Raw genomic sequence first — 27549 nt, 5'->3', positions numbered from 1 at the left:
AGTGGGACTCAGTCACAAAGACCCTTTGCCTTTTCTTTGTCTATGGTATGTGGACTATTTGAAAACATGGTGGTTATAAAGTTCAATTTTAATTAACTGTTTATTATTATTTCTTTATATAGCCTAGTCTTGATTACATATTTAGCAGCAATTAGTGTTCAACCTGCCAATCATTAGTTTGAGATGCGTATCTGATTTCAGTTTAAATAGTCCATTTAAACTAGTTGTATCTCTTTATTAGATTAGATTGGGGAACTTTGTAGGACTGTATTCTTTTTTGAAGGATGGGCTCCAATTGATGATATCAAACCTCTCATTTAAATTTCTGAAGAAACTGTTATATTAATTGTCCGAAATAAGATCTAGAGGACATGCTCATGGCAATTCTTGGTTAAGGAGGGCAGTTCCAGAAGTGATTTTTTTTTAAACCAAAGGCAATATGCAACTCAGGAGAAGGGTAAATGATCCATGCTGGTTGTCAGTCCTGCTCAGAAACAATGTAATTTAAAGGCAGAGAAAGCAACTTGAATTGAAAACATTTTCTTCCACTTAATGAAACACCAAATCTCAGATCAATTAAAATTTAATCATTTGAAATCTAACAAATTTTAATAAGTTTTAAATTTTGCCCCAGATTTGAACTAATAATAGAAAAGCCTTTTAATACTCAGTGGGTTAATCTCGGTGGAAAGAACAATAGAGCTGATGTTTCAGGTCCATGACCTTGCATTAAAATCTAAACTACTTTAAGAAATTAAATATACTTTACAAATACAGTATAGAAATCAAGAGGCTTCATTGCCACCTCTTCAAATGAAGGAAATTAAGAATTCACCATTATTCTGCTATTCTCTAATCCCCTAGTTCCATATCAGGAATAGCTCTTCATCTACATGGTAATTAAATGAAGTATTACAGCAACATTCAATGTAGAAAATGAGAAGAAATATTGAAACTGAGCTGCCCATGTCCCTTTGAGCTGTTAATCAATGCACTCGTGGTAATTTTGCCACATCATGGAAACAGGCAAACAATGGGTTGCTGAGCAACCACATTGAATGTGACATTAATTTGGACTTTATAATTGACCATAGCTGATGGGGGATGAAAATGAAAGCTATGATGGGTTGGCTCCTCTGAAGGCGACAGTTCCAAAAATGGAAGGTATTACCGTGGACCTATTTTGGTACATGGCCTTAGACAAAGATTCAATGTAGGTCACAAACACTTGACATGTGGCCTGTGGAATTTATCCAGGAGTAATTCACCTGCAGGGAATAATGTATTATCAACATTCAACAGCCAAAGCTGGTGATGGAGAATTGGTGCGGTTTAGGAAAGGGACACATACTTTCAGTGAAAAAGCAATTTAGAAGAGGTATGAGGGGAACCTTTTATACTTGGAGAGTGGTAAGTACAGTACAGTAAAATCTGTGTTATCTGGAATTTAAGCAACCTTGAGCAACTGGCAAAAAATGTTGCAGAAAATATATGGGTAAAAAATGCGTAAGTTTAAAATTGCCTCACCATTAGTTTTTCATTCATGCAACATACAGCCTCAAGCAACCGGAAAATTCACAACCGGCACCTATTAATCCCCAGAGGTGCCGGATAGCAGGGGTTTGCTGTACTTGGAATGCACTTGCTGAAAGATGGTTGAAACTGGGTCGCTGACCACATTTAAGAAGTGCTGGATGAGTGTTTGAACTAACATTATTTCCATCCAATGACTTCTATTTAATATCCTGTATATTTTGACCTCTCGGGCATGTTCCCTGGTTAATTGGAAATAACGTTTTGGCTATTGCTGTTGGTAGATATAAACACATTGAACAAAAGGCTTGGGAGTGAAGAATAAATCGCTGGGTTGATGATTTAATTGTTCGATCCCCATGCACCTTTGCCTCAGTAATCACACCCAGGTCCCAGGAGGGGTACCCAGGTACTGCAATTTAAAAAGGGGCTAATGGCTGGGATTCCCATACTGTAAAAGGGTTGGATGGCTTGGAGTTTGTCAAATTTGTTCAGGAAAATTTTCTAAATCAGTGTATAGAGATATCAACGAGAGAGGATGTAATACTTGATCTCCTTCTAGGGAATGAGACAGGTCAGGTGGCTGAAGGATGTAGGAGAACATTTTGGGTTCAGTGAACATAATGTCATTAGTTTCAAGATAATTATGGGGAAGGATAGGTTTAGTCCTCGAGTTGAGATTCTAAGTTGGAGAAGGACTAATTTTGTGGAAATGAGAAAGGATCTAGAAAAAGTGGATTGGGATCATAAAGAGACAGAAATTGAGAGCAGGACCAGATGCTCCTCAGGAATTTGCAGAGGAGCTAGAGTGGAGTTGTTCAAGTGAACCGGTACGGACTTGAAGGGCCAACATGGCCTGTTTCCGTGCTGTAAACGGTGATTATGGTTATATGGAATATATTCATGTCAACTTCAGTTTCCATCAGATTAATGGTGAGCTTTGGATTTGATCTTTAACGTGTAGATGAAAATCATGTCTAGCTAAAACATAAAAGAACTTTCAAGGACTGGAAACTAAGTGCTAGGTGTTGAAAGCCCAGAATGAAAGAAGGTCATGCGGAGTTTGATGGCAAGCATAACACACTTGAGTGGCTGATGAAGAATGCTAAACAAAACTAAAGATGAACATGATGGTCGAGAATGAGCTTCTGGAACCAAAATTAATCAACACACAGAAGATCTCGGAATGGTGCTCTCTCCTTCATATAAATTTAAATTAAGATTACCCAAGCATAACTTTAACAGATGAAGATTTAATGGGGAAAGCTGAATGCTTCACAAAGAAAATAAATGTTAACAATTTTAGTCTCTGCAGTGATAGTTTAAATGGAAATATAATCTTATCCACAAACTATGGAAGGTTTATCTGAAGACACCTTAAATCCACCCATCTGGCATAAGTTTATTCAAGAGCTCATTCATGAATGTAATCCCATGAATATCTTCCATGGAGACAAAATTGGCATCTTCTGCATGTGCACACCAACTAAAATATATCCTGCAAAGACTAAGCTGCAGTTGGCGGTAAGCTACCAAATAAAATGAGCTATCACTTTTTATTGCTGCATACATACCTGGAACTGAAAAAAAACCAGCTTGTTTTTCATCAACAGTTTCAAAACGTCAAGATAATTTCACAAAATCACCCCTTTGCCTGTCAGTTACATAGTAAACCAAAAGGCTGAGATGGCATGAATGATTTTTTACTTCATGGAAGTGTAGCTCGATTCCACACAAGGTTTCAGAAACACAAAATCTTATTGCATGTGGATATTTGCTCAACTCAGCTCAGTGTCCAAGAAATGAAACCATACAATTGTTTTATTTGCCACCCAATTCCACTTTAATTACTTAGCCAATTATCCAAGATGCTGTTAAAAATTTATAACGTTTTCATTGTCTAATGCATGCCAAGAACAAAGTTGCCTCCCTGGAGTTTAGTGAAAACATCACTGGACATCCTGAAGAGGTTGGGTATGGCATCAGAAACCATGGCACATTTCTACAGATGTGTGGTGGAAAGTATGCTGCCTGGCTGCATCACAATCTGGTATGGGGACACCAATACCTCTGAGTGTAAAGCCCTTCAAAAGGTGGTGGCCGCAGCCCAGGACATCACAGGCAAAACCCTCTCCACTATCGAGCATAAGTAATTATCAAGGATTCACACAATCGGCACACGCTCTGTTCTCATGACTACCATCAGGAAAGAGGTAGAGGTGCAACAAGACTTGCACCACCAGATTCAGGAAGAGTTGCTACCCCTCCACCATCAGACTCCTTAATGACCAACTCAATGAAAGACTCATTTAAAGACTCTTGCTTTTGTGCCGGCGCACATCCTCACGGCAAACCGGCCCCGCTTGTATTGCCACATGGCGGGGCGACCATGGGGAAATGGTGTCATCAGAGGTTTCTCTCTGACTCCAGCATCCCTTCCAGCACGTGCCCTGGGCAGCGATTATGATGTCACAAGGCACCAGGTGACTGAGCTCATGCTGCCCTTATAGGGGCGTGCTGAATTTGAATGAAAACTGTGGTTAATGACCCTCAATGTGATGGTTGTGTTTCTTCCACTGCTCACACTGCCACACTTCATTGATTTAAAAAAAAATCTTTTTTGCACAGTCATTTGTTTACGTGTACAATTTTTTTTTGCACTACCAATAAGTGGTAATTCTGCCTGGCCCACAGGAAAAAGAATCTCAGGGTTGTATGTAATGCATGTAGTCTGACAATAAATAAATCTAAATCTACTCGGACAAGCAGGAAACAATCCAGAATTGCTCCATGTGGGTATTTTCATTTGAAGCTAATGATAACAGCTGCAATTATCGCTGTTTTGGATTGTGAAATGTTGCTTTATGATCAGCCATGATCTAAAATGGCGGTGCTGGCCCGACGGGCCAAATGGCCTACTCCAGCTCCTATTGTCTATTGTCTATTGTCAAATAGAAAGGGAGGGAATGGGATCATTGATCATGGACTGATCTGCAAATAAAAATGCATCTTAGTAGTTTGCTATTTGCTTTTTTTTTCCTGAAATGGATGGTGTTAAACTTTGGAATATTCTAAGAAAATTGATAAAGTTTTCATGATTCATGATTAAAAGTGGATTTGGAAACATAGTAAAACTTTAATAACTCAGCACTCTCGAGGACTTGTAGTGATAGCTAACAGACTTTTGGATGATATTTCAATTAATATTTTATATTTTTATGTGGCACAGCAATGAAAATGTTCTAGTTAACAAGGTGGGAGGAAAAGGCGGGGGGGGGAAAAACAAGTGTTCTGGCTGCAAACCTACTTGTGTTTCTGACCATGGGTGCTCCAGCTGTACAGCCAGCCCACAATGTGCACTCGAGTCGTCGCCCCCTGGTTTTGGCCAAACGCTCTGCTCGGATGCTGGTCACACAGCGTGCTCGGATGCTGGCCCCCCCGCAGAACTAATGGAGTGAGCCAGAGCTAGATTCCAGATTATTGGAGTTTCACTTGTTCCTATTGAGTTCAAGTTTATTATTATCCAATTGCACAAGTACAACTCGACGAAACCGTGTTCTCGGTGTAAAACATGCAGGTGCACAACCAGCCTTAGTGCACATAAAGGTAAACAATACATATGCAGGACAAATATACATGTATATAAATATTGTTCAGTAAAGATTAGAGTCTCTGAATGAAAATACAATGGGAATGAAGTACTGTAACTGAAACATATATTCAAAAAAATTGCAGAAGAATATAATTAAACCTGCTTAAATTTCTCCAATTTTACATTCTCCTCCTTTTAAACAATCACAAACTTCCTGTTAAAGAAATGGTTAAAAAAAATATGAAACCAACTTTTTAAAGTGAGTCAAACACTTTAAAACTCATGCTAAGAATCTGCTTTTTTTATTGGTTCACTCTTGATAATTCAAAGGTTAATAAATAAAAAATAGATTTTTCAATAAATTGAAATAAGCAATACAAATATTGGGATTTGTATATCAAAATAATGAAACTTTGAATTGTGCAACTTTAACTTGGCAGACTATTGAATTTCTTTCTCATGTGTAAAAGAAATTTTGAAATCTAAGTTCTAGAACATTATGTTCTGCAGAATAAGTAGTTGGATTCCAACCAAACAATAGCTGTCAATAATTAAACAGGTTTGCCTACCTGATCAGTGAATGATGTGTGAATTCTGAGTGAAATTGATATGACTATTGGAAGCATCATTGTCCAGTCTGATTTGGCATAAATTGGGTGCTTCCAGTGGGTCTTTCTTGCTTGTTACCTGGAATGGAAACCCCAACTGATTTGCCTTTCTCAGCTTGCCATTTTTGTGGTTTATTGTAGCACCAAGGTCTGTTTTGCATTCCTCAGGCTAAACTCACCGTCAGTTTTATCCAAGCGCCATCATCAGCCAATTGTGTAAATTTGAAATTTAAATTTAAAAGATATTTTGCTGGAAGAAAGATGAATAAACAATGGTTTAAATTATCCCTGAGTGAGAAGAAAAACTCAGTGCTTTTTTTGTAATGTCATTGAATACTTACTATTGTACGGCTGTTAAAAGCTGAGTTGGGACTTCAGCGTAGTGCTAGAACCTGGTCATTGGGCATCCTTTTGAGATGGGACTGTTTGATACAGAATTGTTTAATCAGGGTGTGTGGCTCGTATATATATATATATATATATATATATATATAGAATGCATAGATTCATTACAGTTCATCTTTCTAGCCATAATATTACCCTTTTCACACTATACAGAATATTTTTTTGAAAATTGCGAACTGAATTATAGTTTATGCTGTATCAGACTTTTAGTCTTTATTCATGCAAATGCCAGTATTAGGATGGGCTTTGGAACAGAGCTTTATGGATCGATCATCTCAATGGCGTTCATTAGAAGAAATTTCTAGCAGAACAAAAATGTTGGAACAGCGGCAAAGTTTACCATTTGATGCTATTTCTGATCTTGTTCATTATTTTTTGTTAGTGAAGATTGTTTTGACTTGCATCATTTGCAGAGGATCTGACCAGCAAAAGGGCAGTTCAGCTCCAGGCTTGGGATGGTCCCAATGTCCTCACACCTCCAAAACACACTGACGGGATTGTCAAATTCTTGAAGCAAATAATTGATGGATGCTCCCTTTTGCACTGGATTGCGTTTGCTTTTTGGTTAGCAGAAGGCAACACCACAGCCAAAGACCATGTAAGTAAAAATGATATGTCCTCCATGTAAAACTGGGAGCCAATTACTTTGAGACTTTGTACAGTATTCTGATTCCAGAGTTGATGTCCTTATATTTGGAAAGGTCTGTCCAAAACTAAAATCACAACGTGCATGTTCTTGTCTTGCCACCTGCTACATTGGTAAAGGGTTGATAGCCAGTAGGTAACCCTGAATGATGTTTTTAGGTCACTTGAAACTAAAATACTCAGTAACTGTGAGGCTTCATATTTTGCAAAGAAACAGTCAACTGGTGCACTTTCCCATTGCAGCAATCTCCTTCCTGGTGTCATCTGCATCTATAGGTGATTTTTCCTGAATATGGATGCTGGTGCATCCATTACACCATTCTTGTTTGCTCCCACCTTTTCTTTTTAAAATAGAAGGCTTCCAAACTTGGAGAATTCTGTTCACAAAACAGTGTGGAGAACAGAATCAGAATTTATTGTCATGTACGTCAGAAAATACGGTGTTTTGTGACAGCATCATGGTGCAAACATTTACATTATAACCACCTTACAACATTTCTATAAAAAACGAAAAATAATAGCACCAGAAAAGTAAGGCAGGGTCTTTGGTTCATTGATTATTCAGGGATCTGCTGGCAGTGGGAAGAAGCTGTCCTTGTGCCGTTGAATGCTCGACTTTAGGCTCCTGTACCTTTTTCCCGATGGTAGCAGAGTGAAGAGGACATGGCCTGGGTGGTGGGGGTCTTTGAGGATAGAGACTGCTTTTTTTTTTAAGATACCACCTCATGGAGTAAATTCTAACAGTTGTGATGTCGCAGGCCAAATTAACAACCCTCTGGAGTTTATTCTTGTCCTGAGAGTTGGTGCCTCCGTACCAGGCAGTGATGGAACCAGTGATGCAGGCAGTGAATAAATTGTTCCTATTTTATTAAAGTTCTTCAATGTTCACCTGGAGTTCATTATTGCTTTCACAAAAGCCCAGTCACCACTTTTGCTTCATGTACCTCTTACTGATTATATTTTATTCGTCAATGAATCAAGACATTAAGACTCAATATAGTGTCTTTTGCAATCTCATACTGGCTCAAAAGTGCTACACAGAAAAGACAAGTCATGAGGAAACCAGACAGCTCAATGCAGCACAAACTACAATTCAACCAGAAACATGATAATGATAAGATAATTTATTTTTTATGATGTTGATAGACAGATAAATATTAACTGAGACACTAAGGATAACACAAGTGCCCTTCTTTGAAATAATGTCATGGTACCCTTTGTGTTCCTGGGAGAACAGATGCAAGTTAACTCCTCTTTGATTGTGCACCGTTCTCTTCAGTACTAACTGCAAGTGTCAGCCTATGCTGGGAATGAAATTTTCTGGTTCAGAGGTGAGTGTCACTAACTGAAGCATGACATCCCTCAAGAAGAGATGTCACCATTCAGGCACAGGGATCAATGCATGCAAAGTAATGGCTATCACCAAAACCTTACATCAATGTGCTTTTACAGGTTCTTCTGAAGATTTTTTTAATTTACACATTCAGCTGCGCTGTATTTTTATCAATTAACATGGCAAGTAGAACTAAATTGACACGTGCAAACAGTGAAGTTCAGATCTTCCTGGGGATTCTCTGTGGCTGTCATTCTGATGCTGACTCCTTCAAGCCGCCAGTAATTAGACTGGAGTCATCAGGGCACTGAACCCGTATCAGGTTCGACCCAGCATAGGTTCGGCAGCCCAATTAATTTCAAAGAAGAGAAATGCTTCTGAGGTGAGTTGTAGGTCATTAAAAGTTTTAAAATGAATTATAAATGTTATTGTGTTGCATTGTTAACTTTGACATATCTAATTATTTTTTGTGTTCTATTGTACAGTGTATCTATGTGTTTTCTTTTTTTTGAAAATATTTATTTTAAAATTGTAATTTTTAAAATTAAATAATTTTTATAGTAGCTGTAAGTATTAATTTTCTGGTTATGAATGCCACATCCTTGAGGGACCAAATGATTGATTAAGTTTGTACTGTGAGGGGAGAGATGTTATCCATCTAATGTTACATTGAATAAATCTTTTCAGTCAAACTTCAACATTGAAAAGTTAGCCAATTTGTTTCCCATCACTCAACTAAACTGCTGCACAATCACAGGTGGAGCGCATTGATGAATGAGAACCTTCATCATTCTTAATTCTGTAGGGCCATAGATTGGATTGTGGAGAATTGAATGTGCTCCAAAATAGTTAACACATTGAGCCATAGGATAAGGAAATGCTCAGCACATCAAGGCACATCTGCAGGGAGAGAAACAACCCTTTCTATCGAAGTCCCTTTGTCAATTTGGAGGCAAGCTAGCTGGCATCAAGAGAAGGAGGCATCAGTAACCGCATTGGGAAGGAGGGTTGGGAACATTGCTAGGGAGGGAGGAATTATTGGTGGGGGCGATTTGGGGATTAGGAATGCTACAATCGGGATGGGGAGGGTTGTAAAGAAGTTATAATCTGGAGTTGGGAATTGCCATCTCGATCTGTGAAATCCATCATGGACTGTCTGTTCCTTTCTGAGGAGTGGGGTATCCTCATATCAAACCCCTCAAACTGATTGAAAGGAACCATCATCATCCTATGGGAAGAATAGCTGGAAGATTTTTTAGGTGTAAATTTATATTGTGAATAAGGAATGGCTGTGATTGAAGAGGGCTGTGTCAGATCATGTCAATATTTTTTGCTTTGAGAGTGTAGAATGTTAGAAAACATTAGGAAAATAAATTTATTCTTGATTTAGCAGTGGCAGTAGTTTGTTGCTTCCAAAATTAATTTCTATTCACTTCAAAAGAATCAAAGTTTGGAAGAGGAAAAAGATGCGCAACCATAGCCATGGTGACAGCAGATGATCTTTTTCATCTTTCAACTTGCATTATGTGAATGATTGAACACTTACAATTTACTTTTACAAATAAATTATAAATGTTCAGCTATGTTTCTGCTTCATAGAGACTATGAGGAGTCTATTTGGTCACTCATTTATAAAACATATTGGGTTTTTCTTAAAAACAAAGCTTTATAAAAATAAAAATGACAGCACTGCTGTCGCTGGGTCAATGGCAGCGTTTTTGCTGGTGTGGACCAGGGAGGAGTGGGGAGCAGAGATGTGTCTTCTAGTACTCCTTGTGGGGACCTACTCCCTGTTTGTTGAGCTGATGGCCTGTACAGATTCAATTGGCCTGCAAAACAGAGCTGGCAGTAGAGGTTTTTTTTAACATCAGTAAACACATAGAGGTCCATGGCCAAGACAATGATACCCATGCTTAGCAGTCAAGATCACAAGGTTGCAGGCTCCAATGGCACAGCTGAGTGGGAGAACACCATCCCGCTGATAGGTTGAAGCCAGGGAAAAGACCCTATAGAGTAGAAGATGAGTAATTTTTTTTCTTTTACTTCTTAAAGGCACTGCTACAGGGATGGTGATCAGCACAGGAGGTCATACCATTATTGGTGGAATTGCATCTCTTGCATCAGGACAACAAATTGAGAAGACCCCAATCATTTAAGGTATTGAACACTTTGTCTGTGGATTGGCTGTGACCATGGGAGTGGTGTTCTTCATCATTTCAGTATGTCTACGCTAAAACATACTGGATTCCATCATCTTTCTCACTGGCATCATTGTAGCTAATGTACCTGAAGTTCTAACGGTCACCCTCACAGTAAGTTCACGACATTTCCATTGGCTCAGGAGCTGTATGGTTGTGAGGAAAGCGTAAAGACATTGAGAGAAGAGATTTTAGTTTTGGCCCAAAGCAGGATCAAAACCTGCAGTTTGCTACAATGGAAAATCAGGTTGCTTCCTCTATGTTGGAGGGGCCGGTATGGCTGATGAGTGGACAGCTGTGGAGGGGAGATTTCTTGGCAAAAATAAGCCAACACTGGGACAAAGCATCATAGTGGAGATGTGGAGTTATTTTTAAAAAATTACAATTCAGGAAATGGTGAAGGCCAGCAATTACTGTATACCCTGGAAACATTGTTCCAAGGGACAATGTCAGAATTAGTTAAGACTCTGTCTATCATTGATGCAGGTGTGAACTTCCAGAAAATAGCAGTGGAGCACCCTTGTCCATAGACTGCAAGAAGGGTGAGAAAACTGAATATAATAGCATGGAACAAGTCAAGATTCAAGATTCTTTTATTGTCATGTAATATTACACAAAATTGCATTTAGTCTTCCATAAGGAAAACAAAGATTTGCCTTCAGCAAATATTGGTCAGCACCCCTGACAGAGAAGCAAGAGAGAGTCCCTTATGAGTCACTGAGTGACTGTGGATTGGCCTTCAGCGCTCCCAGAGCCTCTTGAGTCACACAGACTTCAGTCTAAACCATCAGCCATTTAAAGCCTGTGTGATAGTTGTACTGGGTTGGAGAACCCTACGGAGAAGCACTGTGTCTCCACTCCATGGGTTTGCACCAGCGACAGCACTGCTATTTCTTCTCGTTAGAGGTGAAATGATAGTAACAAGGACCGGGGACGGCAAATGGGGTTGTCTACTGTTCTGCACAAGAGCAAGTGCTGCGCTGCCTGACTAGTGTCAGGGTTAAAGGATGTCTTTATAGGGTCAGAGAGGAACTTGGGGAGGAGTAGGTCCAATTTGTGTAGTGCATGAGAGAACCAACATCGTTGATTGGCCTGAGGGAAATAATTTATTGAAGCAGTATGAGCAGGTGGTGTCCAAATTAATGAAGATGATAATCCCTGGATCATTACCTAAGCCACATGCAACTTGACAAGGACTAAATGTATGGCTCAAAGATTAGAGTGGGAGAAATTTATGAGGCACTGATATCAGTACAGGAGAAAGAGCAGCTATTCTGATATGACCAGTGTCCTTGTGAATAGAGAGTTGTGCATAAGGTTTTAAGGTGAATAGCTGAGGGTTCGCTGAAGGTGAATTTATACCAATATTGGAATCATATTGATGGTCGAAGAACACAGTTCCACACTTGATTATCTAAGTTCCACTTTCATTATAAATTGAAACAATTCCTGCCTCCATCATGGAACACATTATAAAGTGAATAATATCTCTTACCTTCACTCTCACGGTGACAGTTCTATTTGATGTCATCCAAGAGAATGTGTTTTACATTATCCTTTGAAGAAAGCACATTCATTATTTGTAATGCACATGAATATGGATTCAAAAATAATGCACAATAATTCTAATGGTTCCTACCCGTTGCCAAAAGAGAATTGTGATGCAGAGCGAGAGAATTCAATGAACCAAACTGCCCTTGACTTGACCTGCTGCGTGGAATCATTGCCTGTGGTTCCTACCTGGTCTTCTTCCCAAGGTGAAGGCCTAAATGCATGGACACCCACAACTGACAAGTACCTTGAAAAGTGGAGTTGGATCCAAGTTGGCTTCATGTGCTGAAACCTTGCTCCCTCCCAGAAAGCCCTGATAGCTCACTGGCTATCAAAAATATTCCAACATCAATGATATTTAAAGCCTATTCAAATAGCTGGAGTAACTGAAAAACATAAAGGTACAAATTGTTAGAGCAGATTAAATATTAACAATGATTAATATTTATATTAATTTAAAATCATTAAAATTCCACATTATTGCAAGTGGAATCCAATGAATGAAGTTATTGTTCATGTTTAACTTTTCTGTGGTGGTGGACTGGAGCTGAAATGCATCCGGACTTGCTCAGTCCAATCCTCTGGCATTGGTCTTGGCTTATGAATGTCCGACTTGAAGGGCTGATGTCCAGCAGCCCCCTTTGGGATGCTATAATTGAGCATGGTCCAGCCCAATTTCTCCAATAATAATCAACTTTATTTGATTATTAAAAAGTTACATTATTTCTTCCTCTCCTTTTCATTTTGGAGCTTTCTAAAGAAACAATTTATGGGGTGTGACTATTACGAGCAAAACTTGCATTTCTTAAAATTATTATTCAAGATTCTATTTATTGTCATGTTCACAAAAGACAAAAGAAATTTCCTTTATTTGCGCTGTAAAAGTACACTAAGACGCACTAATATAAACACGCCTGTTCACTCCACCTCAGCCATGATGACTGTGAGGCTCATCTTTGCCAACCTCCTTTGCCTGCATTGGGTCAGTAACCCTCCATGCCTTTCCTATCCAAGGATCTGCCAAAATGCCTTTTAAGCATTTTTAAGTACTTGCTTCCATCACCTTCTCCAGTGACTTCATGGAAAAAACTATTCTTCAAATTATTTACTACCTATCTCTTTGTCATACTCAGTTATAGTTCTTCAGTGATTTGATTAACTCACATTTCTCATACCTGGGAAAGATAGTTAATGATTTCTGTACAGCTTGCATTGACATCCACATGAACACAAGATTCAAAGATTAATATTTGGGAATGCCCTCAAAAATCAATCGTGAAACACCTGGCCCTTGTGCATGAAAATACAGAAATGCTGGAGGAACATAGCAGGCTTTCCAGTGTCCGCAGGAGATAAAGATATACTGTACAGTAGCACTTACATCAACAGTGATGAAGTGTTTTGAAAGGCTGGTGATTAAGTATTATTCTTCACAATGTACATTGGTTTGCCAACATGATTTTAACTGTGTTTTGGACCCTTTATTGGATTGAAATCCAAAAAGTATAAGGAAATCAAAGATAGCAATACAAATTAAAGTGTTAATGAAAGATTTAAATTTGGTGAATATTTGGAGATAAGTTAATCCTACAGAGAAAGATTTTTCTCTTTATTCTTCACGACATGATTCATTTTCTAGAATTGATTTATTTTTGGTATCAGCTCATTTACAAGGTAGAGTATTAAGAGCTGAATATAAAAGTAGAGTTATATCAGATCATTCATTGTTACTTTTTTTCTTGTGAAAGTTCGGAGGTAGTACATCCGTTGTTTAGATGGAGGTTTAATGCTCTTTCTTTCTTTGGCTTGGCTTCGTGGACGAAGATTTATGGAGGGGTATGTCCACGTCTGCTGCAGGCTCGTTGGTGACTGACAAGTCCGATGCGGGACAGGCAGGCACGGTTGCAGCGGTTGCAAGGGAAAATTGGTTGGTGGGGTTGGGTGTTGGGTTTTTCCTCCTTTGTCTTTTGTCAGTGAGGTGGGCTCTGTGGTCTTTTTCAAAGGACGTTGCAGCCCGCCGAACTGTGAGGCGCCAAGATCCCCAGTTGGAGGCGATATCAGCCCACTGGCGGTGGTCATTGTGGCAGGCACCAAGAAGTTTAATGCAATGTTATTGAAAAAACCAGAGTTTGTCACTTTTGTTAAGGAGCATGTTTCTTTATTTTTGACCGAGAATGTTAATTCTGTGGATAGTCATTTTGTAATATGGGACACTTTTTGAGGGGGCAAATTATTAGTTATTCTACGAAAGTTAAGAAACAATATATGGCAGAAAGTTTAGAGTTAGAAAATAAGATTGCTGAGTTAGAGAAAGATTTTCAGAAAGATGTAACGGAAGATAAAAAAAGTTGCATTAGCGAGGTTGAAATTACATTGTAATACTTTACAAACTTATCAGTTTGAGTGCTTAATTATCAATCTAAACAATGTTATTTGAGTTGGGGAAAGAGCTCATAAGGTATTTGTTTGGCAATTGAAAGCTGAACAGACATCTCGGACTATTAAAGTTGTTAAGAAGAATTCAAAAGTTACTCACAAACCTCAAGTGCTTTAATAACTGTAATTCCAAAAAAATAGAGATCCATTAAAAGTGTCTTCATATAGACTTATTTCTTTATTAAATGTAGATTATAAAATTATAGCAAAAGTATTAGCTAATAGACTTGGTAAATATTTACCCAAATTGGTACATATTGATCAAACAGGTTTTATTAAGGATAGAAATGCATCAGATAATATATTTTGATTAATTACTTTGGTCAACGCATATCAAAAGCAACCTAACCATCCTATGGTGGTTGCATTAGATGCAGAATAAGCTTTTGCTAGGGTTGAGTGGGATTTTTTCTTCAAAGTGTTAGAGAAATTTAAATTTGGCCCTTTTTTTATTGGTTGGGTTAATGGGTTAAGGCTTTATATACGAACCCGATTGCTAGGGTGGTGACAAATGGACAGATTTCTTCACCATTTAAATTGACTCGTTCAACTTGACAGGGCTGCCCATTGTCACCAGCCTTATTTGCGTTGGTTATTGAACTGTTAGCTCAGGCTATTAGACAAAATGAAGAAAATAGAGGGATGAGGGTTAAGAATGAAGAATATAAAATTAATTTATTTGCGGATGATGTGTTGGTATACTTGACGGAACGGTCATTGAAAAAATTGCAAGAGTGTTTGTGAAATTTGGAGAACTATCGGGATATAAAGTTAATTGGGATAAAAGTTAAATTATACCTGTTGGAGATTATTCAGATTATTCTGAATTTAAAACTATTACAGAATTAAGGTGGACAAGTAAAATTAAATATTTAGGTGTGTTTATGGACACTAATTATCAATCATTATATCAATTAAATTATGTACCTATATTAAGATGGATTAAAGCAGATTTGATTAACTGGAAAGATCTTTCATTAAGTTTGATTGGTCAGGTTAATTGTATTAAAATAAATATCTTTCCTCAAATATATTTATTTCAGTCAATACCTTGTTTACTCTCTAAGGGGTTTTAAAAAGATTTGAATAAAGCAGTACAAGAGTTTTTATGGAAATGTAAATTAGCTCGAGTGGCATTGCATAGATTTACATGGAAGTATGCATTAGGTGGATTACAATTACCACATTTTCAAAACTATGATGAAGTGGCCCAGTTGAAGATTGATGGATTTAGATCAACCTCCTAGCTGGGCTAAAATGGAGATGGCATGTATATCTAGGGTTGAGATACATGAATTTATATTTTGTTGGAATTAGATTTTGTTACAGCAATATGATATGCCGATATTGAAACATTTGTTAAAGATTTGGATTTAAAAAATAGGGAGTTAGGGTCGAAAGATAAATTATCAATTTTAACTCCATTTGTATAGTAATCAGCTTATTCCTTTTTCAATGTTTAATAATCTTTAAAAATTTGGAATTCTAAAGGTATAAAGACAATACAAGATTGTTTTGTGGAGGGGCAATTTCTTTCTTTTAATCAATTGAGAGAAAGATTTGATATACCTGTAAATTCTTTGTTTGTGTATTATCAACTTAGAGCTTTGATAGAAGATAATTATGGTAGAGTGATGATTTTACCTACTTTGTTGAGATTTGTATCTTTGATTTCCTCTATAGAGAAAAAGGGTTATGTTTCAGTTATGTATAATTTGTTGCAAGATAGTATGGATAAGTCAGATTGGGAGAAATCTAAACTTAAATGGAAAAGTGATTTAGTATTTATTTTTCCCAAAGATGATTGGGCGAATATGTCTCGGGGCAATGTAAGATATGGAATGGTTAATTATAATTTTTTACATCAATTATATTTGACCCCGGAAAAGTTTTAAAAAAATATGGGTTTAGTAATTCGGATTCTTGTTTTAGATGTGGCTCATGTATTGGAACTTTTCTACATGCTGTTTGGAATTGTGTTAAAGTTCAATAATTTTGGCAAGGAATTAAAGTAGTTTTGGAGAAATTATATAATTTTATATTACCGTTAGATCCAACGACTTTCTTGTTGGGAATTTTGTATTCATTAAGGGGAACGGGATTGGATAAAATTCAAATTGCTTTTGTACATTTGGTGTTATCAGTAGTGTTATCAAATGTGTTGCTAGTACTTGGAAAGATGATACTGAGGTTAATATTAGCACGTTGGCGTAATAAATTGAAGGTATGTATCGTCATGGAAAAAAAATGCTTATAATTTACATGATAATTATTCTTCTTTTGTTAGTAAGTGGTCTCCGTATTTGAAATATATGCATTTAGATATACTTTGAAATGTTATTAACATTTATAATATTTTCTTTTTATAAATATAATCTATTTTTTTTGCTCCCCTTAAGGGGTGTGGGAGTGTGGGATGGGTGTTAATGCAAATTTTTCTTTGATTATCTCTATACTGTATGTTATGTTTTTGTTATCTTTTAAATAAAGTTTGAAAAAAATGAGAGTAAGGCCTGCTAGAGAGCAGAGCCTTTGACCAGCGATGAAATTGTGTCATCTGGACAAATTGGAGGAAGTGGTGACGGCCATGGTGAGTAAGTTTCCTACACTATCAGAGTAGGGGAGGACATCAATGATTATACATTAATGAAGATGATGAAGGGCCAGTAATGGAGGCCGAGTCACCCAAATCCCCTTACACTGCTCAGGCCAGTCAGGATGAGAGCCATATACCGACTATTGCAACAAAGTTTGCAGTACAGAGGGGTATTGGCCAGCCACTAGAGGATGATATTGGGGGTCAATAACTTGTATGATATTGAATGCTTTTCAGGAGATGGTACTAGAAGAATCCATCCAGAAGTACCCCTGCCCTGTTAACTGCCCTCTGTTGGAGGTGCCCAAGGTAATCCCTGCGATATGGGACAATCGGATGGTTCCCACAAGTGCAAAAGACATGAAATTGCAAAGACTACAGTGGTCACTGGTTAAAGGTATCACTGCATTCGCACAAATTCTCTCACACGATTTATCAGAGACCATGAAAACTATGAACTTAGTTCCTTCAGGAAGGAGCTGATTAAGCCTGACCTAAATGTAAAATTCACTCATTTGTTCAGACCATCTAACCCTGTAATGAAATTTCTATTTTGTGATGATCTCAGCAAACAGGTGAAAGATTTGAATGAGCAGCAGAGGGCAGCGGCTGACATGGCCAGGCAAGAGAACCTGTTATGTTACCCCCCCAATTGCAGGTATGTGGGGGAATTTAAGCAGGTAACCTGAAGTGGTTTCCCGCTCCAAGCGGCAACAGCCAGCAGGTCTTTTTTTGGGAAACACCCTCTGTGGAGACAACAGTGGCAGAATTTTTCCAGTCAAAGTGCTTCATGGAGGTGGGCCCAGAATGCACCAGCGCCCAGACAAGGATGGTCGAGGAAGTGATCGCTACACAAAAACAGTTGAGTGCACTTGATAATTACAAGGCTTTAACAGTTGGTGGTTAAGCAACACTATTCTATGATAGATGGTGTAATATTACCACTGATGCTTCTATTTGGCAGACAGTGAAGGGGTATATAATCGAATTTGATCCACAGAAAACCCTTCCGATAAGAAGGAAGGGCCTATATACGCAGATGGCAACTGACGGAGGCTGTTCATGCCGAGATCATGGCATTAAAAAAAAAATGTTATTGAACGTTGTAGCCATGAAAAACATGAGTTTGTATCAAACATCTTCACGTGACCCAAAAGAAGTGGCGGCACACTATGATAGATTTGCAAGACGTACACTATTCAGTCATGATCTGCCCACAGTACAGGAAATTTTTGAAATTTACCTGGAAGGGAGAGCTATGGCAGTATAAGGCTTTGCCGAATGGGCTGAGCTCGGTGCTCAGGGCATTTACCAAGTTACTGAAGCCAGTGTTTGCAAGGCTCAGGAAAGAGGGGCACATGGTAATGGGTTAACTAGACGATACTCTTATCACGGGCAAATTGTTCAAGGAAACAAAAAGGGCAGTAGCAGCCATCTCGAGATTATTAAACCAAGTGAGATTTCTTATACATCCTGAGAAATCAGTGCTGGTGCCTACTAAGAGGTTAAAATTCCTTGGCTTCATTATTGATACAGAAGCCATGAAAGTTACCCTGCCTGAGGATAAATTGGCAGAGATTAGGACAGCCTGCAGAGGGCTCATGTAAGAGTCTCGTCCCTCCATAAGAAAGGTGGCCAGGTTGATTGGGAAAGTGGTGGTCTGCTAAATTATGGGTTCCTGGAAAGGGACAAAATATCAGCTCTTAAGGCAGCTAGGGGACTTTTGACAGGCCCATGAGGCTAACAAATGAGGCCATATCCAACCTGGCATGATGGATCGACTATATCTCGCTGGCTTACGAGAGGATCGAGCTTAGAAAGGTGGACCTGGAGATCAGGTCAGTCGCTAGTGGTGAAGGTTGGGGAGCCACGAATCTAAAGGTCTCTGCCAGAGACAGATGGATGGACAGAGAGCTCAGGGAGGCCTCTAAATCAGGCATCAATTATTTGGAAATGCTGGTGGGCTTATTAGCACTAAAGTCTTTCTTCGCGAGGGAAGCCGACATTTGTGTATTGCTGAGGTTGGATTTCACTTCAGCAGTGGCTTACCTCAATAATATGGGAGGTCTCGAATCTCCTTCCTGAAAAAAGTTAGCTGTTAAGTCTTGGCACTGGTGGATTCAAATAAACACCTGGGTTACTGCCGCCTATCTGCCAGGTTGGATAAACACATAGGCTGACCTGATGTCCAGAAAATTCAATGATAGCACTGAGTGGACTCTGGGTAATAAATATTTTAAAGTACTAGCAGGCACTTTTGGCATGCCTGAGATAGATTTGTTTACACCCAGTCTTAATGCCCAGGTTCCAAGGTTCATTTCTTATCGTAGTATCAAGCCATGGAACACCTGGACAGCAAAGATGCATACATCAGGATGCTCTTTATCGACTACAGTTTGGCATTTAACACCATCTTTCCCTCAAAACTGATTAGCAAACTCTAAGCCTTGGGAGTTAACACCCCACTGTGTAATTGGATCCTAGATTTCCTCACCTCCACACCACAATCAGTGAAAATTGGTAAGAACATCACCTCCATAATCTCCATCAGTACTGGAGCACCACAGGGCTATATTCTTTGCTCCCTGTTCTATTCACTTTACACCTACACTGTGTGGATTGGTACAATAACACCATCTACGAATTTGCAGACGATACCACAGTAGTGGGTTGTATAAAGGAAGGTGAGAGTTGGCACACAGGATGGAGATTGAAAACTTGGCTGAATTGTGCAACAACAACTTTGTACTCAGTGTCACCAAATTTAAGCAGCAGATTGTTGTCTTTAGGAACAGAAAGCCAGAGGTGTATGATCCAGTGATTATTAGGGGATCAGATGTGTAGAGGGTGAGCAATTATAAGTTATTGGGAGTCACTATCTCAAAGGATCTTTCCTGGACCCAACATGCCAATGGTATTGTAAAGAAAACACTTCAGCATTGCTATTTCCTCAGGAGTTTGCGGAGGTTTGTTATGACAACAAAAACCTTGGAAAATGTGCTGACCGGCTGCATCACAAGCTGGTATGGAAATACCAATATCTCTAAGCATAAAACTCTCTAAAAGGTAGTAGACACCACCCAGGAACTCTCAGGAAAAACCCTCACCATATTGAGTGCAACAACAGGGAATGCTGCCGTCGGAGAGCAGCAGCATATGTTCTATTCTCGCTGCTGCCAATTGGAAAGAGGAATAGTTGCCACAATACTCCTCCCACCAGGTTCAGAAATAGCTGCTACCCCTTCACCATCAGACTCCTCAATGACAAATTCAATCAGAGAGTCATTTATGGACTCTTACGTGTGCACTTTATTGATTTTCTTTCTTCTTCTCTGTATTGCAGTTCGTTATCTATTTACAGTTCTTTGTTTACCTGCTTTACACTGTGTACGTTTTATTTTTTGCACTACCATTTAGTGGTAATTCTGCCATGCCCACAGGAAAAAGGAACCTTAGGCTTGTATGCAATAAATCTGAAATCTAGAATTGACATTTTGGGCCTCAGTCCTTCTTCAACATATGAGTGAAAAGCAGGCAGGCGTCTGAATTAAATGGCTGAGGAGAAGGAAAGTAAGAGCAGGGGGAGGAGCACAGGTACCTTGAAGAAGAGCTCAGGCCTGAAATTTCAGTAATATATCTTTACCTCTTCTGGACATTGTGAGACTGGCTGAGTACCTCCAGCATTTCTGCTTTCTCTACAATCACAGCGCCTGCAGTCTTTCATGCTCAGTAGCCCTTTTTCATACTGATCTATGATGACTTCAGTTCACTCTCAAAATATTTCATGAAAAAAGAAAGGACAATGAAGGAAATGAAAAAGGCCATTCTACTATTCAAACCCCATCCTGGTTGATTTATGTTCCTTTACCCACCGTGGTTCAAAATCCCTTTTTATAATTACCTCAGCAAAGATTATCACCCTTTTTTTGGAATATTCAATTCTCCCGCTGTTGCACTGGCTGCAGCATATCGGAACTGACACTTCCAGATTCCCAGTGCACTTTGCATAAAAAATTGACTCATCTGAACCCCTCATCAATCTCCACATTGCCATCCTACAACACTCAACCTCCATTCTTCATCTATCTCGGAGCTCCAGACTGAGGCAGACACTTGATTCCTTCCCAGGATCTCATTCAGCCAGTTCTCCTATCACGTGACTTTCCAAGCATGTCAAAGACACCTGTGTGGAACCAACAAAATCAATCCAGACACAAAGGCTGGAAGTTTCCTCTCTTCCAGCATCACAGCAAAGGATTGGCTTTGTCAGCTGAATTAGCAAGAAGATCTAGCAGGCCAATGGTAGACAGAGTCTAGATTAAGTAGCCCAACATATCCATAGAGAAATGCAGGCATTTGGAAAAATGGCATTGATTCAGCCAGTGCTCCTTCTGTAGTAATGCTCAGAGATTTTCTGCCTTCCCATTGGGAAGGTCTAATGAGCAAAATGAGTTTCTTATCTGCAGCCATCAATCACTTAAATTAACCCTGTAACAGTGAGATTAAGACATCCTTGCTTTGTACTAATTAATTTTCCTTTTCATTGTAATCTTATACTCTGCAAAATGTGCTCTTTACATGACTGAATGAATGTTAAAGGTAACCTGTTAGCCAGTTTGCAGAAGAATCCTTCTCACTATACTGGGTATTTTTTGACAAATAAACGTAAACTAATTAAAATAAATGAAAGCTCTAAATTGAAACTTCCTTTTTAGCTTTGCACGTAGTTAATTGTTTTTACTTTCAAACAGTAACATAGTAACCAATAAATGTCATTTATCCATCGGGCACACAAAACTCAAAACGGTCAACCAGTTTACCTATCTCGGCTGCACCATTTCATCAGATGCAAGGATCGACAACGAGATAGACAACAGACTCACCAAGGCAAATAGCGCTTTTGGAAGACTACACAAAAGAGTCTGGAAAAACAACCAACTGAAAAACCTCACAAAGATAAGCGTATACAGAGCCGTTGTCATACCCACACTCCTGTTCGGCTCCGAATCATGGGTCCTCTACCGGCATCACCTACGGCTCCTAGAACGCTTCCACCAGCGTTGTCTCCGCTCCATCCTCAACATTCATTGGAGCGCTTTCATCCCTAACGTCGAAGTACTCGAGATGGCAGAGGTCGACAGCATCAAGTCCACGCTGCTGAAGATCCAGCTGCACTGGGTGGGTCACGTCTCCAGAATGGAGGACCATCGCCTTCCCAAGATCGTGTTATATGGCGAGCTCTCCACTGGCCACCATGACAGAGGTGCTCCAAAGAAAAGGTACAAGGACTGCCTAAAGAAATCTCTTGGTGCCTGCCACATTGACCACCACCAGTGGGCTGATATCGCCTCAAACCGTGCATCTTGGCGCCTCACAGTTTGGCGGGCAGCAACCTCCTTTGAAGAAGACCGCAGAGCACACCTCACTGACAAAAGGCAAAGGAGGAAAAACCCAACACCCAACCCCAACCAACCAATTTTCCCCTGCAACCGCTGCAACCGTGTCTGCCTGTCCCGCATCGGACTTGTCAGCCACAAACGAGCTTGCAGCTGACGTGGACATTTACCCCCTCCATAAATCTTCGTCCGCGAAGCCAAGTCAAAGAAGATAATTTAATAAAGCAAATCAAAATGACAGAAATATAACATCCAAACTAAGATTTAGATAGTTAATATTATCATTTTACTTCTACTGATGTGAATAAATGTCACAGTAATTATATTATGTCCACATTATTGTAAATATTCCTTTCCTGCTTCTTGTTCAATCTGCATTCAGAATATAGTTGGATGTCATTATCTGTTACCATTAATAACTATTACCACACACTGGCATATCTACAGTTTTGTATGTTTAAAACTAAAGACAGAGTTAGAAAATGAGACCATTATTTTGATTGTTAGAACAATTCTTTTACTTATCTCCACATCTTTTCTTTGGCTTGGCTTTGCGGATGAAGATTTATGGAGGGGTAATGTCCACGTCAGCTGCAGGCTCGTTTGTGGCTGACAAGTCCGATGCGGGACAGGCAGACACGGTTGCAGCGGTTGCAAGGGAAAATTGGTGGGTTGGCGTTGGGTGTTGGGTTTTTCCTCCTTTGTCTTTTGACAGTGAGGTGGGCTCTGCGGTCTTCTTCAAAGGAGGTTGCTGCCCGCCGAACTGTGAGGCACCAAGATGCATGGTTTGAGGCGATATCAGCCCACTGGCGGTGGTCAATGTGGCAGGCACCAAGAGCTTTCTTTAGGCAGTCCTTGTACCTCTTCTTTGGTGCACCTCTATCTCGGTGGCCAGTGGAGAGCTCGCCATAGAACACGATCTTGGGAAGGCGATGGTCCTCCATTCTGGAGATGTGACCTACCCAGTGCAGTTTGATCTTCAGCATCGTGGATTTGATGCACATAACACCGTAATAAACATGATACCTTATAATTACTGAAGAAAAATTCTGACAAGATTTTGTAAATTCGCCAGTAAGGGCAGCTGATGATAAATGACCTGTTCATGAAATCACAAGCAAAAGTATAAAGTGGAGCATGTTGCAATGTTTTCCACAGAAATAAATTAAATGAATAATTCATCATGGGCAAAAATGCACTCAATGAATGCAAGGTTAAATATGGTGTTCTATTACTTACTGATAAGCAGTGATTCAGATAGTTGTTGTACGTTGGTTGAAATCAATACAGAGTAAAAAAATAGGTAATTGTAGACTTATTTTGTTAATATAGTCCTCATCAATAATATCATGTTTTATGTTGAAAGCCTTTAACAAATGAAAAAAAAACACTCCATTTGGTTCTTTGGATCACACAGAACTTGAATTTATTGCATATAATGATGCTATACACAAATGCTTTCCCTTGCATTTTTCAACATGCCCGTCTTGCTTCTCAGCCACTAATTCAGCAGATTACCCTTAAAATCTCAGTCCAGCACTTCAGCCCATTACTTAAACTGACAAATTGGTTAAGTGCTGCGGAAGTGCTATATTGTTGGAACCCATTTAGCAAGATATTAAAGCGTAACATGAGCAATAGGGAATAAAGGATTTCACACAGATCTTGTGTACTAATAGCTAACAAATGTGGGCACACAAATATATCTTTCTAGAACACCAGAGGTGATCTTTACCCAGGAATTTGTTGACCTGCTTTTGAAGTATCTGCCACTTTCTGGTATCACTAGGACTATGGAATTAATATACATCATAAACAAAATGATCTTGACCCAATCATACTCCACTAGCAGGATTCTCTCTCTCTCAATTTTGGGGGTTCTTATTAACAAACCACTTGTAGCAAGTATGACAGTCAGAAATAAGATAAATTAATGAATCCTTTCAAACAGTGCAAAATACAATAAAACCTCGGTATCCAGAAACTATGGGGATTGGCAGATGGAGGATAAGTGTATTTTCTGGTTGCTTGATACTTTTTATTCTCAGCAAGAAGGTCGATGAAGGAAAGGTTGTGGAGGTTTTCTACATTGACTTTAGTAAAGACTTTGACGAGGTCTCATGTGGGAGGTTAATCCTAGCTAAGACGCTAGGATTCCATGGAGAGGTCGTAAAGTAAATTCAAAATTGGCTTTGTGGGAGAAAACAGAGAGCGGTAGTGGATGGTTGCTTCTCAGACTGGAGGGCTTTGACTCGTGGTGTGCCTCAGGGATTTGTGTTGGGACCATTGTAGTTTGTTGTCTATATCAGTGATCTGAATAATAATGTGGTAAATTGTATCAGCAACTTTGCTGATGACTGAAAGCTGGGAGATGATGTGGACAGTGAGGATGATTTTCAAAGCTTGCAGAGGGATCTGGACCAACTGGAAGAATGGGCCAAAAAATGGAAGATGGAGTGTAATGCAGACAAGTGTGAGGTGATGCATTTTGTAAGGATAAACCAAGGTAGGACATATACAGTAAATGGCAGGGCACTGAGGAGTGCGGAGGAACAAAGGGATCTCGGATTACAGATACATAACTCCCTGAAGGTGGTGTCACATGTGGACAGGGTTGTACAGAAGATTTTTGCCATTTGAGCCTTTGTAAATCAAAGTATTGAGTATAGAAGTTGGGATGTTATGTTGAAGTTGTTTAAGACATAAGTGAGGCCAAATTTGGAATATTGTGTGTAGTTCTGGTCACTAAACTACAGGAAGAATATCAGTAAGATTGAAAGAGTGCACAGAAAATTTACTAAGATATTGCTGGGTCTTCAGGAGTTGAGTTAAAGGGAAAGATTAAACAGGTTAGGACTTTATTACTTGGAGCGAGGAAGATTGAAGGGCGGGTGGCGGGGGGGAACATGGAAGACTACACTCTGCAAAAGGGGATGAATGCTCTCCTGTGTTTGAAATGCATGAGTTGAAATGCATGAGTCTGTAAAATATTTTTAAAAAATATTTTAAAATATTTTAAAAAAATTCAAAATAAGAGGAGAGATTTGATAGAGGTTTACAAAATTATGAGAGGTATAGACAGAATGGATGCGAGATAAAGATGAGAGATCATAGTTTTAAGCTGAAAGGGGAAAGGTTTAGGGGGAACATTAGGGGAAAGTTCTTCTTGCAGAGAGTGGTATGAGTGTGGAATGAGCTGCTATCTGATGGTGAATGCAAGCTTGATCTTGCATTTTAAGAATAAATTGGATAGACACATGGATGGAAGAGGTCTGTAGGGTTATGGAATGGGAGCAGGTCAGTGGGACTAGTGGAGTAGTGGTTGGCACAGACTAGAGGATGAATGGACTATTTTCGGTGCTGTGGTATTCAATGGTCCTTACAATGTCTAACTAAAACATGTGCATTAAAAATAAACAGTTTAAAAAACAAAACTACTAGACTGTACCTACACTGAACAAATGTCACTTGCATAAATATATAAACCTTAAAGCATTTGACTTTGTTTTCATTCACTGTCTTTGAAAACATTTAATGTTCACTGCATTTACAGATTCCTCCCTTTCCATGGAGTTGCCCGAAAGATGAATAATAACATTACAGGTAATTAACACTCATCCCCAAAGTTTACAGATAAAACCTCTGACTGGGGAAACCCTTACTAAGCAGCAATAAGGAGACACTTTAAGAGAGACACCTCAATGGTGATTGGCATCAATTAGCTCTTTTCATTCAGGGTGACACCATTGCTGTTTCACACACTTTATTTAAGCAGCTGCTATGAGAAAAGCATGACCAATATGCTCCATTGGCTGAATATTTGCTCCCATCCTCACCAAAGAGTTATGTATTACTTTAGTGAACATTTACTTTTACAACTTTAAACTTATGTATTTTTACCTGATATTTTATTCTTTTTTATTAAAATTTTTAAAATTTCTTTGATTTTTTTTACATTTGCTCGAGGCTACTGGTTTCTTGAATTTTGGACAGTCAAGTTTATTATTAGCTGATTGTACAAGTAGAACCCTATGAACCCTGGTCCTCAGTGCAAAACACGTGGATTTGCAACCAGTCATAACACTCGTACAGACAAACAATACATATGCAGGACGTATTTTATCTATACAAATAAAGAAAGAAATATTGTTTCATTATATGAGGTAAATTTGGGCATTTAGCATTCTCACTGAAACATTTCTCTGCCTCTAATGTCTCTAATTAACAGAGGCAGGTTGCCATCACGAGGATGACTTGGTTTAGATGGGAAGGATGAAGGAACAAGAGTTTCACAGGCCATAAATGGATGGAAATTTGGATACAAAATCATAGCTATGACTCTATACGCCCCACACGACATGGCTAACACACTAATCTTCCTTGGCTGAGGTGATAGATGGATTGGTTTCCAGTGTTGTGTAAAGATCTGCTAATTTAGTTTCCAGTTCTGACAGCCTGTTCATTGCGCAATGTCTTTGCAGATGCAGAATTGTCACTTTGTCTCGGGCTTGAGAGAGCTTTCTCAACAAGGTGTTGAAATGTTCCGGTGCCCACTCAGATCTGTCAACATGCTCCTGAAGTATCAAAGATTTGTAAAAAATTAAAACATTAACACACATTTTAGAGAACTTTCATCGTATTCTTCATAGAAATTCTGTGCAATCCACGTGTCAAGAATTAACAAAGGTTCTAGACAGTTTGGGGTAAACGTTGATCATCATAACTTGACAATACAAGTCAGGCAGGCCAATGAGACTGTAAAATGGTGGTACAGGCATCTTATGAAAAACCTAATTTCTTTCTTATGTCCCACAATTAGTTTAGTGGGAATAGAGCCCATTCTCACTGCTCCAACTCCAGAAATACTCCTTCATCCCCCACTCCCCTCAAAACTTCAATGTGTCACACCCCCACCACCAATATTTCCTTTGGCTTGACATCCATTTTTTGGTCTAATAATCCACTTATCAATGCATCTGAAATATAGCCATTAACAACAAAGGTGCCTCTTTTTTTTTTACAATGACTTTCATTGAAAGAGAAGAGATTTATCAGAGCAAAAAAGTTGAAAATAGATGCCAACAAAATATGAGCATGATGTTTGTAAAAGCATTAATTTATTGCATGTCATTGATAATTGTGACTTGGAACTTAGTTACAGTGACTAGACATTCAGAAATGAAACTGCACATAATCAATCAAAATAAAATAATTATCTGCATATTTTACTCACGTTTCTAGTGTCTTATTCAATTA

The 27549-nt window shown here is 38.9% G+C and overlaps 2 protein-coding genes across 14 annotated transcripts in view; one reads left to right on the top strand and one right to left on the bottom strand.

Moving 5' to 3' along the window:
- Window positions 1-1096: 1096 nt before the first annotated feature.
- On the top strand, window positions 1097-27477 carry LOC138741063 (potassium-transporting ATPase alpha chain 2-like). 5 transcript variants are annotated; one of them, XM_069894559.1, is made up of 6 exons: window positions 1097-1164; window positions 6552-6736; window positions 10169-10273; window positions 10801-10856; window positions 16792-16891; window positions 25847-27477. In XM_069894559.1, the coding sequence occupies exons 1-3, from the start codon at window positions 1098-1100 to the stop codon at window positions 10187-10189; spliced, it is 273 nt and encodes a 90-aa protein (XP_069750660.1). In that variant the 5' UTR covers window position 1097; the 3' UTR covers window positions 10190-10273; window positions 10801-10856; window positions 16792-16891; window positions 25847-27477. The 5 variants fall into 5 exon arrangements, 4 of the variants coding, with proteins under 4 accessions (XP_069750660.1, XP_069750659.1, XP_069750661.1 ...); XM_069894558.1 differs by lacking the exon at window positions 25847-27477 and having other exon boundaries at window positions 16792-21584; XR_011343305.1 differs by lacking the exons at window positions 16792-16891; window positions 25847-27477 and having other exon boundaries at window positions 1097-1410; window positions 10801-12494.
- LOC138741062 (uncharacterized) overlaps window positions 26277-27549 on the bottom strand; it is a 94233-nt gene continuing 92960 nt past the window's right edge. For all 9 annotated transcript variants that reach the window (XM_069894547.1, XM_069894552.1, XM_069894553.1 and 6 more), the window contains one exon: window positions 26277-26867. In XM_069894547.1, coding sequence (XP_069750648.1) covers window positions 26664-26867 — 204 coding nt within the window. In that variant the 3' untranslated portion in view covers window positions 26277-26663. The remainder of the gene's footprint in view (window positions 26868-27549) is intronic.

Source organism: Narcine bancroftii, chromosome 8 (assembly GCF_036971445.1).
Source record: "Narcine bancroftii isolate sNarBan1 chromosome 8, sNarBan1.hap1, whole genome shotgun sequence".
Classification (NCBI taxonomy): Eukaryota; Metazoa; Chordata; class Chondrichthyes; order Torpediniformes; family Narcinidae; genus Narcine; species Narcine bancroftii.
Note: the sequence above shows the minus strand (reverse complement) of the source record. Positions and strands in the feature narration are given on the sequence as shown.